General features: G+C 43.4%; 1 protein-coding gene across 3 annotated transcripts in view; it reads right to left on the reverse strand.

Annotated features, from left to right (window-relative positions):
• Positions 1-15,218, reverse strand: part of ARHGAP4 (Rho GTPase activating protein 4) — a 102,325-nt gene that overhangs the window by 29,149 nt on the left and 57,958 nt on the right. For 2 of the 3 annotated variants that reach the window (XM_073639828.1, XM_073639830.1), the window contains exons 5-12: positions 10,246-10,428; positions 9,962-10,090; positions 9,646-9,867; positions 9,446-9,547; positions 8,279-8,473; positions 7,295-7,379; positions 4,179-4,206; positions 996-1,098 (exon numbers count right to left, since the gene is read on the reverse strand). In XM_073639828.1, the coding sequence (XP_073495929.1) occupies positions 996-1,098; positions 4,179-4,206; positions 7,295-7,379; positions 8,279-8,473; positions 9,446-9,547; positions 9,646-9,867; positions 9,962-10,090; positions 10,246-10,428 (1,047 nt within the window). The remainder of the gene's footprint in view (positions 1-995; positions 1,099-4,178; positions 4,207-7,294; positions 7,380-8,278; positions 8,474-9,445; positions 9,548-9,645; positions 9,868-9,961; positions 10,091-10,245; positions 10,429-15,218) is intronic. The other variant, XM_073639829.1, reaches the window with a different exon arrangement.

The following is a 15,218-nucleotide window of genomic DNA, read 5'->3' on the forward strand; positions in this document are numbered from 1 at the left end:
GACGCTGCACAAAATGGAAAAGAGCGGCAGAATAAGGGGAGCTCAGGGATTTTTCCGAGGTATTTAACTCAGTTTTTAGAGCAAGTGACAGATCCTTTTTATGCAAGCTCCACTCCTTTTTTGATTGCCAAAAAATAGAGACAGTCCCGGAATACTCACAGACTGTTGGCAACTATGAAATGGAGGGATAATAAAGGTGAATGTCACCAAAGTAGACAATATGAGCGTCTAGTCTATATGTAGGTTTATCAATGCTAAGCTATTAGGCACAACAGCACCCACGTATGAGCCTGTTACATGTGCCATGCATGGAGGCAAGAGCAGTCAGTCACTTCCTGTTTAATAGGAGTCAGGCTTCATTGTGTCATGTGGTCCAAATGCTAAGTGGGCTCACGGACAACGGGGTCCACCCACATGGGCTATCAGTTGAGGGAGTGTGTCCCTACAAAATCTGCTACAGTCCGGCATTGTAAGTGCCGGAGTGTGCGGGGACACACCACTTTGATAAGTGAATGGTAACACCCAATCGTCAATTTATTCATAAATTTCCAGGCGGAACATCAGAGGAACGGCACAATGCTGAATTGAAAGAAAAGATGCTCCAAAATTGTTATTCCATGGGGAATACAAGAGATGACAGAATTAGTGACAGGTCCTCTTTAAGGCTGGCACTTATATGGAAATACAATATCGGGCTCTATGGGGGCATAGGGTAGAGTGGCGGGCACAGTTAGGCATAAAATTGAAATTACCAAAATAAAAAAAAGTAATGTGGAATAAGAGAGGGAAATGAAAATCCTGAAATAAGAGTCCTATCAGCAGCAGAAGCTCAGATTGTGAGATCATTCAGCAGCGAGGTGATAGATATTTGCACCGGCAGGGAGAGTCCTATGCAGCAAAGGCTTCTGGGACGAGCAACAGTGCAGTAAATTCCCCAAAAGGGAATACAAGCCAGATCAGGAAGCAAAGAAAGGGGCAGCAGATATGGCGGGTACCTGCACAAACTCCTCCAAGTCCCCGTTAAACAGTTTGTGGTTATACTGGGAGGACGGTCTCTGCCTTCTCGCCCTTTGAGACTTACTGGTGCTGGACTCCTGCCTGAAACCAACCGTGGGACAGACAGTTCACCCACATGTAAATCCTCGCTGCACATAAAGGCTACACGGCGACACAGATCAAGCAGCAAAAAGATTGCAGTATGCCGCAGCATAATGTAGATGAATGGGGTCACGTTGGTACCCGTTGGGTACCGCGACTGCAACAAATAAGTCGCAAAAAATCCAACTGGTTAACGTTTATTGTGACTTGTTGCAGCCCATGGGTCGCAATGCAACCTCATTGACCTGCATTTTGCTACAGGGATCCATGTTGCGGCCAAATTCGTCGGGTAGCCCCTAACTTATAGTATAACAGAGGCTATAAACAAAGATAATATTCTGGCCTCCATTACATAAAGACACAAACTTCATTAGAGTAAATAAACAAGGTTGCAGCCAATAGACAGGGTCAAAAAAAAGAAGAAAAAAAATACCAAGGGTTAGAATTACACTACCGTTCAAAAGTTTGGGGTCATTTAGAAATTTCATTATTTTTGAAAGAAAAGCACATTTTTTTTCAATGAAGCTAACATTAAATGAATGAGAAATACACTCTATACATAGTTAATGTGGTAAATGACTATTATAGCTGCAAACGTCTTGTTTTTATTGTAATATCTACATAGGTGTATAGAGGCCCATTTCCAACAACCACCACTCCAGTGTTTTAATGGTACATTGTGTTTGCTAACTGTGTAAGAAGGCTAATGGATGTTTAGAAAACCCTAGAAAACCCTTGCACAAGTATGTTAGCCCAGCTGAAAACGGTTTGGCTGACTTGAGAAGCTATAAAATTGACCTTACTTTGAGCTAGTTGAGAATCTGGAGCATTACATTTGTTTGTTCTATGAAACTCTCAAAATGGCCAGAAAGAGAGAACTTTCATGTGAAACTCGACAGTCTATTCTTGTTCTTAGAAATGAAGGCTATTCCATGAGAGAAATTGCCAAGAAACTGAAGATTTCCTACAACGGTGTGTACTAGTCCCTTCAGAGGAGAGCACAAACAGGCTCTAACCAGAGTAGAAAGAGAAGTGGGAGACCTCGCTGCACAACTGAGCAACAAGACAAGTACATTAGAGTCTCTAGTGTGAGAAATCGACGCCTCACAGCTCCTCAACTGGCAGCTTCATTAAATAGTACACGCAAAACGCCAGTGTCAACGTCTACAGTGAAGAGGCGACTCCGGGATGCTGGCCTTCAGGGCAAAGTGGCAAAGAAAAAGCCATATCTGAGACTGGCTAATAAAAGGAAAAGATTAATATGGGCAAAAGAACACAGACATTGGACAGAGGAAGATTGGAAAAAAGTTTTATGGACAGACCAATCAAAGATTGAGGTGTTTGGATCACACAGAAGAACATTTGTGAGACACAGAACAACTGAAAAGATGCTGGAAGAGTGCCTGACGACATCTGTCAAGCATGGTGGAGGTAATGTGGTAATGTGATGGTTTGGGGTTGCTTTGGTGCTGGTAAAGTGGGAGATTTGTACAAGGTAAATGGGATTTTGAATAAGGAAGGCTATCACTCCATTTTGCAACGCCATTACATACCCTGTGGACAGCGCTTGATTGGAGCCAATTTCATCCTACAAAAAGACAATGACCCAAAGCACACCTCCAAATTATGCATGAACTATTTAGGGAAGAAGCAGGCAGCTGGTATTCTATCTGTAATGGAGTGGCCAGCGCAGTCACCAGATCTCAACCCCATTGAGCTGTTGTGGGAGCAGCTTGACCATATGGTATGCAAAAAGTGCCCATCAAGCCAATCCAACTTGTGGGAGGGGCTTCAGGAAGCATGGGGTGAAATTTCTCAAGATTACCTCAGCAAATTAACAGCTAGAATGCCAAAGGTCTGCAATGCTGTAACTGCTGCAAAGAGAACATTCTGTGACGAAAGCAAAGTTTGAAGGAGAAAATTATTCTTTCTAATAAAAATCATTATTTCTAACCTTGTCAATGTCTGGACTATATATTCTATTCATTTTGCATCTCATTTGATAAATAAAAGTATGAGTTTTCATGGAAAACACAAAATTGTCTGGGTGACCCCAAACTTTTGAACAGTAGTGTATATACACAAAGCCCAATAAGGGCTTCGTTTAGTAAAGCGACTATCCAGGATTAGGAAAAAGGTCGCCCTTTCCACCTGTAAACAATGCCAGTCTTGTCTAAGTTTTGTATCTCTTACTGAAGCTCAGCCCCAATCACATGAATAAAAATGCACTGCAATACCAGACACAACCTGTGTCGACGAGTGGCGCTGTTTTGGGAATAAAAAAAAAACAAACATAACCTTTTTCTCTAATCCTGGACAACCACTAAGTTTTTGTCAACGGGCAACAAAAGTCAAAAGGGGCAACAATAAGGAGCATTCCAGTCTACAGAAATCAGCAACTATGCATTGGATAGGTGATCATTTTTAACTCCACCGATCACCATATTGGGGGACTGGTTCACCCCTAGTCTCTAGATATTGTCAAATGGAGCAGCTGGTCACCCATACGAAAGCTCCAGGGCAAAGAACAAATTTAATATGGAATGTCCATATTTTGTTATTATGATCTAAAACATTTAGTATATTTTAGAAACATTACAGTTTTTTTTTTTATACACATCTTCAAATCCCCAGAATATATAAAATTGAATGATATAATTATGTGTGCCTGTGGTCGCCACTAGAGGGAGCTGAGGAGCAGAGTTAAAAATGTTAGCTACCAGTAGTCACCACTAGAGAGAGCTGAAGAGCAGTGTTAAGATATGTAATTTTAGCTGCCTGTAGCCACCACTAGAGGGAGCTGAGGAGTTTATTGAAGTATCCATTGAACTCTATGATAAAACAGTGAACTCTATAGCTCCCTCTAGTGGTGGCTACAGAATGCATTTTTGATTTAACTTGCAGCTTTGTAATAAGAAGGAAAGGAAATCAGTGGGGAAAGCAGAACCAGGGTCAATCATTGCTTTGTGGTGTGAGGTTTATGTTTTTTAACTGATATTAAATAAGAGCGCATCTGCTAAAGATTCAACTTCCCTTTCCTCCTCTGTACCCCCAATGCAGAGAACGTACGGCGTACATACCCAGAGATGTTACTGTGTGACTCAGCAGCTGCAGAGGAAAATGGAAAAAGTGAGAAATTACAGAACGCACAGAAATACGGCAACTTCCTCAGCTGTTCTCGTGTTTCATTTGACTACAGCTACTTATTAGAACAGCTTAGGAAATAATCATTGCTTCTCAGATCTGGATGCACTTTGCTAAATAATAGATTATTATAATATAATTTAATGGAAACAAGGACAGATAAGTGGAAAATATCTATATATTTTTATCTTAAAAAGGTTACATAAGATTTGGGGAAACAGTGCCACTCTGCTCCACAGGCCGTGTCTGGTATTGCAGCTCAAAATAATTTAAAAAGTAATTGTGGCTTCAATTTTTATTTCATAAATCAATAATACGCATGAAAATAAGACACTTTGTTATATATGCAAGGAGTTTGTATGTTCTCCCCGTGTTTGTATGGGTTTCCTCTGGGTTCTCAGGTTCCTCCCACACTCCAAAGACATACTGATAGAGAATTTAGATTGTGAGCCCCAATGGGGACAGTGGTGATAATGTCTGTATAGCGCTGAGGAATTAATGGCGCAATATAAGCGAGTAAAATAAATAAAAAAAATATATATATTATCAGAGAAATCTCTTTTTTTTTCCCTCCTGAACTACTGATCTTTTACTCTCAATTCATGGGAAAAGTCTTTACAGATTTTTCCATTACTGGGGTAAGTGATGACAGTTGGTGCTTATAAAATTCTATGGAGGAGGAGGAGCTAGAATCTGACACACACATTATGCTGCAAGTTCTCCTGAAATGATAGTTACAGTTTAACAGTCATTTCAGGAGAACTTGCAGCAGAATGTCTGTGTCAACCTCTAGCTCCTCCATAGAATATTATGAGCACCAGCTGTCATCTCCTATCTCAGTACTGGGGAAATCTGTCTTCACTGAATACAGATTTTACCTGTGAATTGAGAATTTTGAGAGTGAAAGATCCGTCCAGGAAGAGAAAGAAGAGGAGTTCTCTCATAACATACAGTACAGACCAAAAGTTTGGACACACCTTCTCATTTAAAGATTTTTCTGTATTTTCATGACTATGAAAATTGTACATTCACACTGAAGGCATCAAAACTATGAATTAACACATTTGGAATTATATACTTAACAAAAAAGTGTGAAACAACTGAAAATATGTCTGATATTCTAGGTTCTTCAAAGTAGCCACCTTTTGCTTTGATGACTGCTTTGAACACTCTTGGCATTTTCTTGATGAGCTTCAAGAGGTAGTCACCAGAAATGGTTTTCACTTCACAGGTGTGCCCTGTCAGGTTTAATAAGTGGGGTTTCTTTCCTTATAAATGGGGTTGGGACCATCAGTTGTGTTGTGCATAAGTATGGTAGATACACAGCTGATAGCCCTACTGAATAGACTGTTAGAATTTGTATTATGGCAAGAAAAAAGCAGCTAAGTAAAGAAAAACGAGTGGCCATCATTACTTTAAGAAATGAAGGTCAGTCAGTCCGAAAAATTGGGAAAACTTTGAAAGTGTCCCCAAGTGCAGTTGCAAAAACCATCAAGCGCTACAAAGAAACTGGCTCACATGAGGACCGCCCCAGGAAAGGAAGACCAAGAGTCACCTCTGCTTCTGAGGATAAGTTTATCCGAGTCACCAGCCTCAGAAATCACAGGTTAACAGCAGCTCAGATTAGAGACCAGGTCAATGCCACACAGAGTTCTAGCAGCAGACACATCTCTTCAACAACTGTTAAGAGGAGACTTTGTACAGCAGGCCCATAGATGCTAGGAAACCACTGCTAAGGACAGGCAACAAGCAGAAGAGACTTGTTTGGGCTAAAGAACACAAGGAATGGACATTAGACCAGTGGAAATCTGTGCTTTGGTCTGATGAGTCCAAATTTGAGATCTTTGGTTCCAACCACTGTGTCTTTGTGCGACGCAGAAAAGGTGAATGGATGGACTCTACATGCCTGGTTCCCACCATGAAGCATGGAGGAGGAGGTGTGATGGTGTGGGGGTGCTTTGCTGGTGACACTGTTGAGGATTTATTCAAAATTGAAGGCATACTGAACCAGCATGGCTACCACAGCATCTTGCAGCGGCATGCTATTCCATCCGGTTTGCGTTTAGTTGGACCATCATTTATTTTTCAACAGGACAATGTCCCCAAACACACCTCCAGGCTGTGTAAGGGCTATATGACCAAGAAGGAGAGTGATGGGGTGCTGCGCCAGATGACCTGACCTCCACAGTCACCAGACCTGAACCCAATCGAGATGGTTTGGGGTGAGCTGTACCGCAGAGTGAAGGCAGAAGGGCCAACAAGTGCTAAGCATCTCTGGGAACTCCTTCAAGATTGTTGGAAGACCATTTGCGGTGACTACCTCTTGAAGCTCATCAAGAGAATGCCAAGAGTGTGCAAAGCAGTCATCAAAGCAAAAGGTGGCTACTTTGAAGAACCTAGAATATAAGACATATTTTCAGTTGTTTCACACTTTTTTGTTAAGTATATAATTCTACATGTGTTAATTCATAGTTTTGATGCCTTCAGTGTGAATGTACAATTTTCATAGTCATGAAAATACAGAAAAATCTTTAAATGAGAAGTTGTGTCCAAACTTTTGGTCTGTACTGTATATTACAAAGTTTCTCATTTTCCTGTGTACTATTGATTTATGAACTAAAAATTAAAATGATGGTTACACTTTAAGTCATTAGAGGTAAGTTGCAATACCAGAAACTACACAAAGGCAAGAGTGGCGCTGTTCTGTGCAAAAATTTGACATCTCATTATGACGTGTTTTTTTTGTTGTTTTTTTTGCAATACAATTTAGGGACATGTTGCATTTCCAGTGTCTTCCCATCCGTAGTAATGAAGATGGCTGCAGACACCAATACCGCTTGCCCAGCTGTTCTCTCGCTTTGCCCCTTTCTGCACAAGTGCGAACAGAGCTGAAGAACGGCTGGGGAAGCGGTCACATAAGTAAATCACTAAGGAAGAGAAGAGCGTTCTGTTTAGGGTTTACAGGATAATTTAGAGATTCTTGGCCAAAAACTGGAAGACATTTGGCCGGAAACTGGACAACTCCAAGTTCTACTGAGCACAATACACTTGCCTTTATCTATGGCCTCCTTCAGCCGGTCTCGCTTTGACTGTAATTTACATATAGTGCTTCTTCCTGCAAGATACTTCTGCAATTTCTAAAACAGAAAAGTACAAGTAAGCAGATATCAGCTACAGCAAACATGGAAGCATCAGAACAGCAGGGACCATCCACGGGACGTTACTCTACATCTACTAATTCTGCATCCGGCACAGTGTCTCCAATCCTTTCATGGTGAACATAGATCCATCTCTACATTACAATACTGTCTATAGGGATAACTCCCTAGAAATCAACAGACACTTGGGTCACTGGAGTTGATGATGCCAAAATTTATGCATTACACCATTAACAGGTTTTTTTCGGGAATATGTTTCAGGAAAATTAGACTGAAAGGAGCTTGGACCTCCACCTATTTCTCATCCTGAGGATGGTTGATGTTGAAGTCTTAGAGAATTTTAATTGTTTGTCCATGTAGATCATGGATGTGCCAAGTCCTTCAGAGAGACAGAGGTGCTCCTTGTTGCCCACTCTCCATTCTGGCTAATAAATGAGAGTCCTGAATAGGGGATCCTCCTCTATTAACTCTGAATTCCCTAATAGGGTCTTTAAAAGGGGGATTTTCTAAACCAGACAACCCCTCCGAAGAATCTAGGTTAACAACTAGTCATTCCATATCAGACTAATGGCCCATTCACTTGCTGCTACTGGATGAAGACGTGTAATTACTAGTGATGTTGAGTGACAGCCTATTGTGCTAAAGTACAAAATGGGCCATTAGCCTGATGAATGGAACTGTAGAGAGACACCAGGAGAACGAGTAAAAGTTGAATGGTGGCATTGTTGGGTATCTTTGAATGGTCATTTGTCTAATTCTTCCCAAACTTCCATTGAGGGTTTTCATATCTGCATTTTTTCTGTGTGGTCCTCACATTTATGGCCCCCGACCTCAAAAGACCTAGGCCCATATTATTCTCCAACCTATTCCCTTCTCACCGTAACATAGAAGGTCTCCGTATCCTGCTGGTTGGCCCGTCTCTTGGCCGTGCTCGTCTTACTGCTGGTGTCTGATCCCGTGGATTTTAAGGATTCGGTAGATTGGCTGGACTGAAATGCATCGGACAAGTCGAAGTCATCAGCTCCAATGAGGTCTAGTAGAGACTGGAGAGTAGCCTTAAGAGTCTTGTTCACCTGCAAAGAAAAGGGGGTTAGAACATAAATGTTGATTACTCCCAATTTAATTTAACCTTCTACAACGTTGGGAGGTGAAAAAATCCTCCATATTATTTTCAGTAATTAGCCATGCCCAGACCCACCACATCTCATCCAGCTAGGCTCCATGAATCACATATATGAATGAGCATGGAACAAAGTTGAGAACCCATGGGTATGGCCCACAGCTTGGTCAATCTTGCTCAATAGCATTGAATGCTCTGTCTAAGGCTCTGTTCACATTTGCTTTCTTACTTCCATTTCATGAAGGAAACCACAATGCAATGCTGGATCTATCATACAATGGGCACCACCAGCACTGACCAATGTCCAAAGGACACTGTTGACTTTCAATGGAATAGGTCAGGGTTCCATTGAAATGTCCCTCAGGTTCAACCAAAGGATGGGAAAGAATAATGGCAATGGTTTAGAGTTGGTGTGAATCGATTCACAGGGCTCAGTCCATCGGCCACGTCAGTAATCTGTGGCCGCTAGACGGGAGGAGAACCATCTCTTACCTCTCGTCATCCGCGGCTCAATTTTGATTAACTGAACCGGTGCAAGGTCATTATTGTGGCATGACGAACATATGACATCATGCCAGGCCTGCTTATTACAAGGAGAGTCAAGGATGCCATCAGGTAGGAGGTGGTTCTCAGGGCTCCCATCCTGAGTCAACAGATTACTAACAAGGCTGATGGACCGGCTCCTGCAACCAATGCGAACGAACTCTAGATTGGAGTATAGGTACAACCATATTGCATGAACCAATCTGCCCCATAAAGGGCACATTTTTTTTCTCCCCAACAGTCCGAATGTCTATAGGACTGCTGAAAATAGCTAAGAAGAATAGTTATATAAATGCTAAATTTAGAGTCACCACTTCATTATGTCGGGGCATTTCAGAGTCCCATTCTCAACTTGGAATAATCCCTTTAAGGTGTAACGTACCTCTTCAGTTTCTAGATGCTCGCTTTCCATTCTGGACTGAATATGTTGAAATCTGGTGATCAGCTCTTGGTGAAAAAGTGGCTCAGATCGGACCTCCAACACCTGGAGTAGAAGAACATGACATATGTAGTTAAAAAACCACGCAAATTTATTTTTCCAAGTTAGTTTGGACGCTCCCGAAAGAGAAGCGGGCTCCACACCTCATCACCCTCGTGGGGCTGGAATTCAAATCGTGCTGGTGGACAGAAGGCGTCACCCCGCATCTCCATCATCTTGTTTTTGTCAGCTTGTGCATCTAAGTTATCAACGGCCCCTTCAATGGCCTGGAGACCTTGGTGTCGGGACGACTGGACTCGTTCCTCAGCCTGCAAGAACACTCTCATTGTCTTCCCCAAGGAAAGGTGAAAGCCAAGATCACAACACTGCCAAGGGAAAAAAGAAAGTAGGCACATTACTAGGGGGGGGGGGCATGACTAATGATCCAGAATGAAGCAGAGAACGGCAGGAGCCACCTACATCGATCAGGTCGCTGACGTCATTGATATAGTAGTTGTTCAGGTTGGAGTTCACCGTGTTCAAATTGATGAGATATTCATTTCGGGCCTTTGTGCATTTTTGACTGTTCTCTAGGTATTTTTTCAACCTCTAAAAAAAACAAAAAAACAATAGATATATTGTAGAATATTGGCTAGCTAACTAATGTAAATGGCCACTGGTCCCTGTGCAAAATAAGAAAACAGAACTTCTATGAGTCAGTGGCCGAAGCCAAGATACAAATTTTGCACCAAGACCCTCCTCACCTTCTCAACAAGCCTCTCGCTCTTTTTCAGTGAGCTACGTCTCGGCCCCCTCTCAGCCACCGGTGAGCTCAGCGTCTGCTCGCTCACTTTGCCTGTGCGCTTCTCGTCCTGCTTCTCGGCCTCCCGCAGCTTGTGCTCCGAGTTTAGACAGTCATTGTGGTAGAGCTGGTACGTCTTCATGGCCTGTCAGAGAGAAGAAGTCATGTGCCACCGAGATAACATCTAGTTGGATTGAGGATAAACATGTACAAATCATCGGTACGTGCACGTCTATCTATTTAGGCAATGTATGGCACTGCTACTTAGTCACAGTACGGTATATTATCTCCGCACTGTATGGTATTATTTATTTAGGCTAGGTGTGGCACTGCTATTTAGGCACAGTACTGTACAGTATATTATCACTGCACTCTATGGTGCAATCTAAGGCAATGTATGGCACTGCTATTTAGGCACGGTACGGTATATTATCTTTTTATTGTATGGCACTATTTATTTATGCAGGGTGTGGTACTGCTATTTTGGCATAGTACGGTATATTATATTTACAATGTATAATGCTATTTGTTTAGGTAATATATGGCACTGCTACTTAGGCACAGTACAGTATATTATCCCTGCACTGTGTGGTGCAATTCATTTGGACATCATGTGACACTGCTACTTAGACATAGTATGATATATTATCTTTGCACTGTATGGAGCTATCTGTTTAGGCAATGTATGGCACTGCTATTTAGATACAGTACAGTATATTATCTTTGCATTATAAGGCACTATTTATTTAGGCAATGTATGACACTGTTACTAAGGGGCACAGTACGGTATATTATCCTTGCACTGTATGGTACGATTTATTTAGACGTTATGCGACTTAGGTACAGCACAGCATATTATCTTTGCACTATATGTTGCTATTTATTTGGGCATTTTGTGCCACTGTTAATACTTTATGTATGGAGCTTTTGTCACATATTGGCATTATCTGAGCCCTGTATGGGTATTCTGTGGCACTATTACATACAGTACGGTATATTATCATAGTAGTGCATGGGGATATTATCTCTGAGGTGGGGGTGTTCTTTAGGCATCATACTGTATGGCTATTATAATTTAGCACTAAATGGTAGAGTTACTTTATGACCATGGACGTTTCAGCCTGTCCCAGGCATTGTTGAAAAAAGCCTGGGACTGGCTGAAACGTCCATTGGAATTGGCACTGAAATAAAAGAGCAATTATTCACTGAATACGTGAGTGCCGGGAATGACTTATTTTCTGCATATTTTACTCCACGTGCACCACGATAACGGAGTGCTGATCCATCATTCCTGTGTCCACTTTATGACAATTCACCATGTGACAACTGGCTATAAGGAAAGCTGCTATTCTAATGAGAAGGTAAAGATCCAGGTCATCCATAAACAACATAGTGCCATATACTGTATCTCAAAACTATGCTGATATTATGTCATCGGAAGACATGAAAACTACAGCCTCACGTGAACACCCATAACTAAAGTGTAATTCAAGGACAACTCCACCCAAGAATATTTCTGTGTGTCAATTTTCAAGGAAATCTGTCACCAAGTTTTTTCTATCCCAACTGAGAGCAGGATAATGTAGGGGCAGAGAACCTGAGTTCAGCGATGTGTCACTTACCAGGCTGCTTGTTGTAGTTTTGATAATATCCCTGTTTTATCTGCTGCAGATCTAGGAGTTCTCTGAACGCGGAGCCCTGTATATGTGGTGCCCCTGAGAGTTCAGTCGCCACAGAGGTACTGCACCTCACCCAGAGGTGTGGTGTCTCCTTCTCTCAGGTAAGGAGGGAGTGCTGCCCGGAACCCCAGCACCTGCATCCAACACTACACTGCTCCAGGCCGGATGGAAGGGCAAGATGCAATGTGTTTCCTGCTGAGCCCTGTCCCTGGCTGGAGTGGGGGGAACCAAAGGTAGGGGGAACCAGTAGTGGGTGTGGGTGGAGGAAGCAGTTTAGGGGAGCACCATTGTAGGAGGTATATAAAGGGAAGCCATCTTAGGGTGGCAGGCAAGACAGTTCAGACAGTCAGTCAGGGAGCAGAGTCTCTTCAGGAGAGAGAGAGAGCAGCCCAGTAAGTGACACATTGCTGGAATCAGGGTCTCTATCTTTACATTATGCTGCTCTCAGATTACGTGGCAATAACCTGGTGTCAGATTCACCATCAGCACTTTCCAGAGAGAAAAATAAATTGGTTGCACTTCTGTTCATTGATAAAACAGGCACCATGTATATACAGTAGATGAAGCCCAGCTGAGTTTGTCAGGGGCAGCACAAGTGAGATTTATCGGTTGTCGCAAGTTATTGTAATGGTGTGACCGGCATAGTTATGGGCATCTCTTCTAACACTTTTCTCATGGTTAATGCTTTTACCGTGAAAAACTCTTTCAAATATACAGTAATACCAAAAGCTGATATTGATAAAGTCGTCATTTTCACACTTGGGATAATATAATTTTTACTTCCTTCTTTAGTAGAAAGTCTACGTATGACTAGAAGTAGTCCAGAGAGTGGAACATAGACTACTCAATGCAAATCACCAGAGCAGGCGCTCTGTAATCACTGAACCAGCAGGGAATGCTGGAAGATTTCAGCTCTAGAGTTAATACAGCTATGAAGTACGATACAGGCTGTAACTCAGTAAAACAGTCCAAGATAAGTTGTTACTGATTATACAAAAAAAAAACAGTTTTACAGGTAAATACAATCTTATTTTTTGTTTAGGGGATAAAAAGATGTGAAATAGATGGAGGCAATTAACAGTTTTGTATTTGTATGTATTTAAAGGAGTATTCCTATAATAACTATTGTAACGTGACTGTTGTTTGATATCCCAGTGCTAGGGGCTCCTTCCCTATCACTAAAGCTAGGGGTGCCCTAACTATCCCTGCTCCCCGGATTACTTCTAATGGTGAAGACGCCGGGGCCATGTACCTTGCTGAGCTCCTGAATCAGCCCTTGTCTGTCCCCCTTCCCCACCCAGGGAAGTGGGGAGTAGTTGTATATAAGAATACACAAACCATACTAACAAGGGAAGATAAACAAAAAACAGGGATCCAGCAACAGACATCCAAATGAGAATCTGAATGTGTGTTAAAACTTCATGTTTATTAGAATTCCTATAAAATCATGCTGTTCAAATTGTAGATCCAAGGGATTATGCGTTTCGAACAAAAATGTCCTTAGTCATAACCATGTCACTGTAAGAAGGAAGACAGCGCCGTATTGTTCATCCTTTCCGTGTTATAGTTAAACCACAATCGTTTATTGTCCGATTTTACTGTTTTATTGTTGTGTTACTTAAATTTACACTCCCTGCGTGGAGAAACCAAATCTTGAATTAAACCTCTGCCATACTCTCTGCGTGCTGTGTGCGGCATCCGAGCCTTTTAACATTTGGCGTAGTCGGCAGGATGTCGTCCCCAGACGCAGTTGCAGGCATGGCAGACCAGGCCAGCGCGAGAGCCCCTACAGCTAGCCTACCCCTGGGCACCATGTTGAATAATCTCCCAAAGTTTACCGGAGACAACATGATGCTGTGGGATTGGGTAGAACGGGTTAAGAGCATGTTACGGATGCACCCAATGACCCCCGATATGCAAGCAGAAATAGCTTTGCTGGCTTTAGAAGGAGAAGCTTGACAGTCAGTAATGTTTCGTTCCCCCACTGACCGAAATACGGTGGAAAAGGTGGTACGGATCCTAGAAGAAATGCATGGGGACCCTACTAATGTGGCAGAGTTAAGGATGCGACTGTTCCAACAGGTACAAAGGGAGGAGGAGACTGTGACCCAATATGTCAACGCCCTACAGAGTGTGTACACTTACATCACTGGGAAAACGAACCTAGAAGACGTGGGAGTGGGGCCCCCCGGACCTAGTACTTAGGGACCAGTTCGTAGCCGGCCTCAGAGATGCGCAGCTGAGACAGGCCTTGCGAGAGTGCTTGCGCACCAGCCCGCGTATGACATTTCTGGAGGCAGGGGCAGAGGCCCGCGTGAGGGAACAGGAGATGGGGGTAGTGACCCTGGCAGTGATGGTCTGGGGCAATGCAGTGCCCCCGTCGCCCACGGCCGAACCAGAATGGGCCCGAGAGATGCGGTGGGAGATCCAAGAAATGCGAGAAGAGTGGTACAATATTCAAGTGGCTCAATCAGTGAGAGCCGGAACAGTTGACCCGAGACCCCCGGGCGAAGTAAAGGATGAGCCCAGACCCCAGGTTGGAACAGAGCCCAATCGGGTGGTCCGACAACCCCCTGCAGACCGGGGACCAACGTGTTGGAATTGTGGGGGCATGGGGCATTACGCCAGGAGCTGTGCCAGTCGAGGAAGGCCTCTGTCCCGGCAGCCGTTAAACTGACGGGCTCCGGGTGTGAGGGACGCAACCCGGAGCGGAGGAAGGCAGTGAGTCCCGAAGACTTAATATCCATGAGCCCGACAATGTAGGCCGAGCTTGGCGGACGGGCGGTTCACTGCTTGATCGACATAGGATCTCAAGTGACCACCATGGGAGAAACTTATTTCCGTCAACGGTACCCAGAGATGGCACGAAATGAAGGGGGTCCCTTGATAAAGCTCACAGCCGCTAACCAACTGCCCATTCCGGTCACAGGAGTAGTGTGGTTACGCATCCGGGTGTGCGGACAAGATGTGGGAGAAAAGGAGTCGTCCTGAAAGGCGGAAATGCCGGCCCAGGACCACCAGTGACCCTCGATATGAACGTGCTGAAGGAAATCTGGCAGATCCTGATTAGGGAACCACGAGAGCTCACGCTAGGGTGGTGGAACTCTAGAGCCCCTCAAAGGAAGGCCCTCCAGCAACTGATCAGGGTTGCCCAGGTGCAAGAGACCTCGAGTGGGGGAAAAGTTCTGGGAAAGGTGATAATACCCACCACCAACACCCTCACCTTACCACCAGGACAGACAGTCCTCACTTTGCC

Source organism: Phyllobates terribilis, unplaced genomic scaffold (assembly GCF_046119375.1).
Source record: "Phyllobates terribilis strain yellow unplaced genomic scaffold, ASM4611937v1 Scaffold_7__3_contigs__length_470593459, whole genome shotgun sequence".
In the NCBI taxonomy this organism is placed as follows: domain Eukaryota; kingdom Metazoa; phylum Chordata; class Amphibia; order Anura; family Dendrobatidae; genus Phyllobates; species Phyllobates terribilis.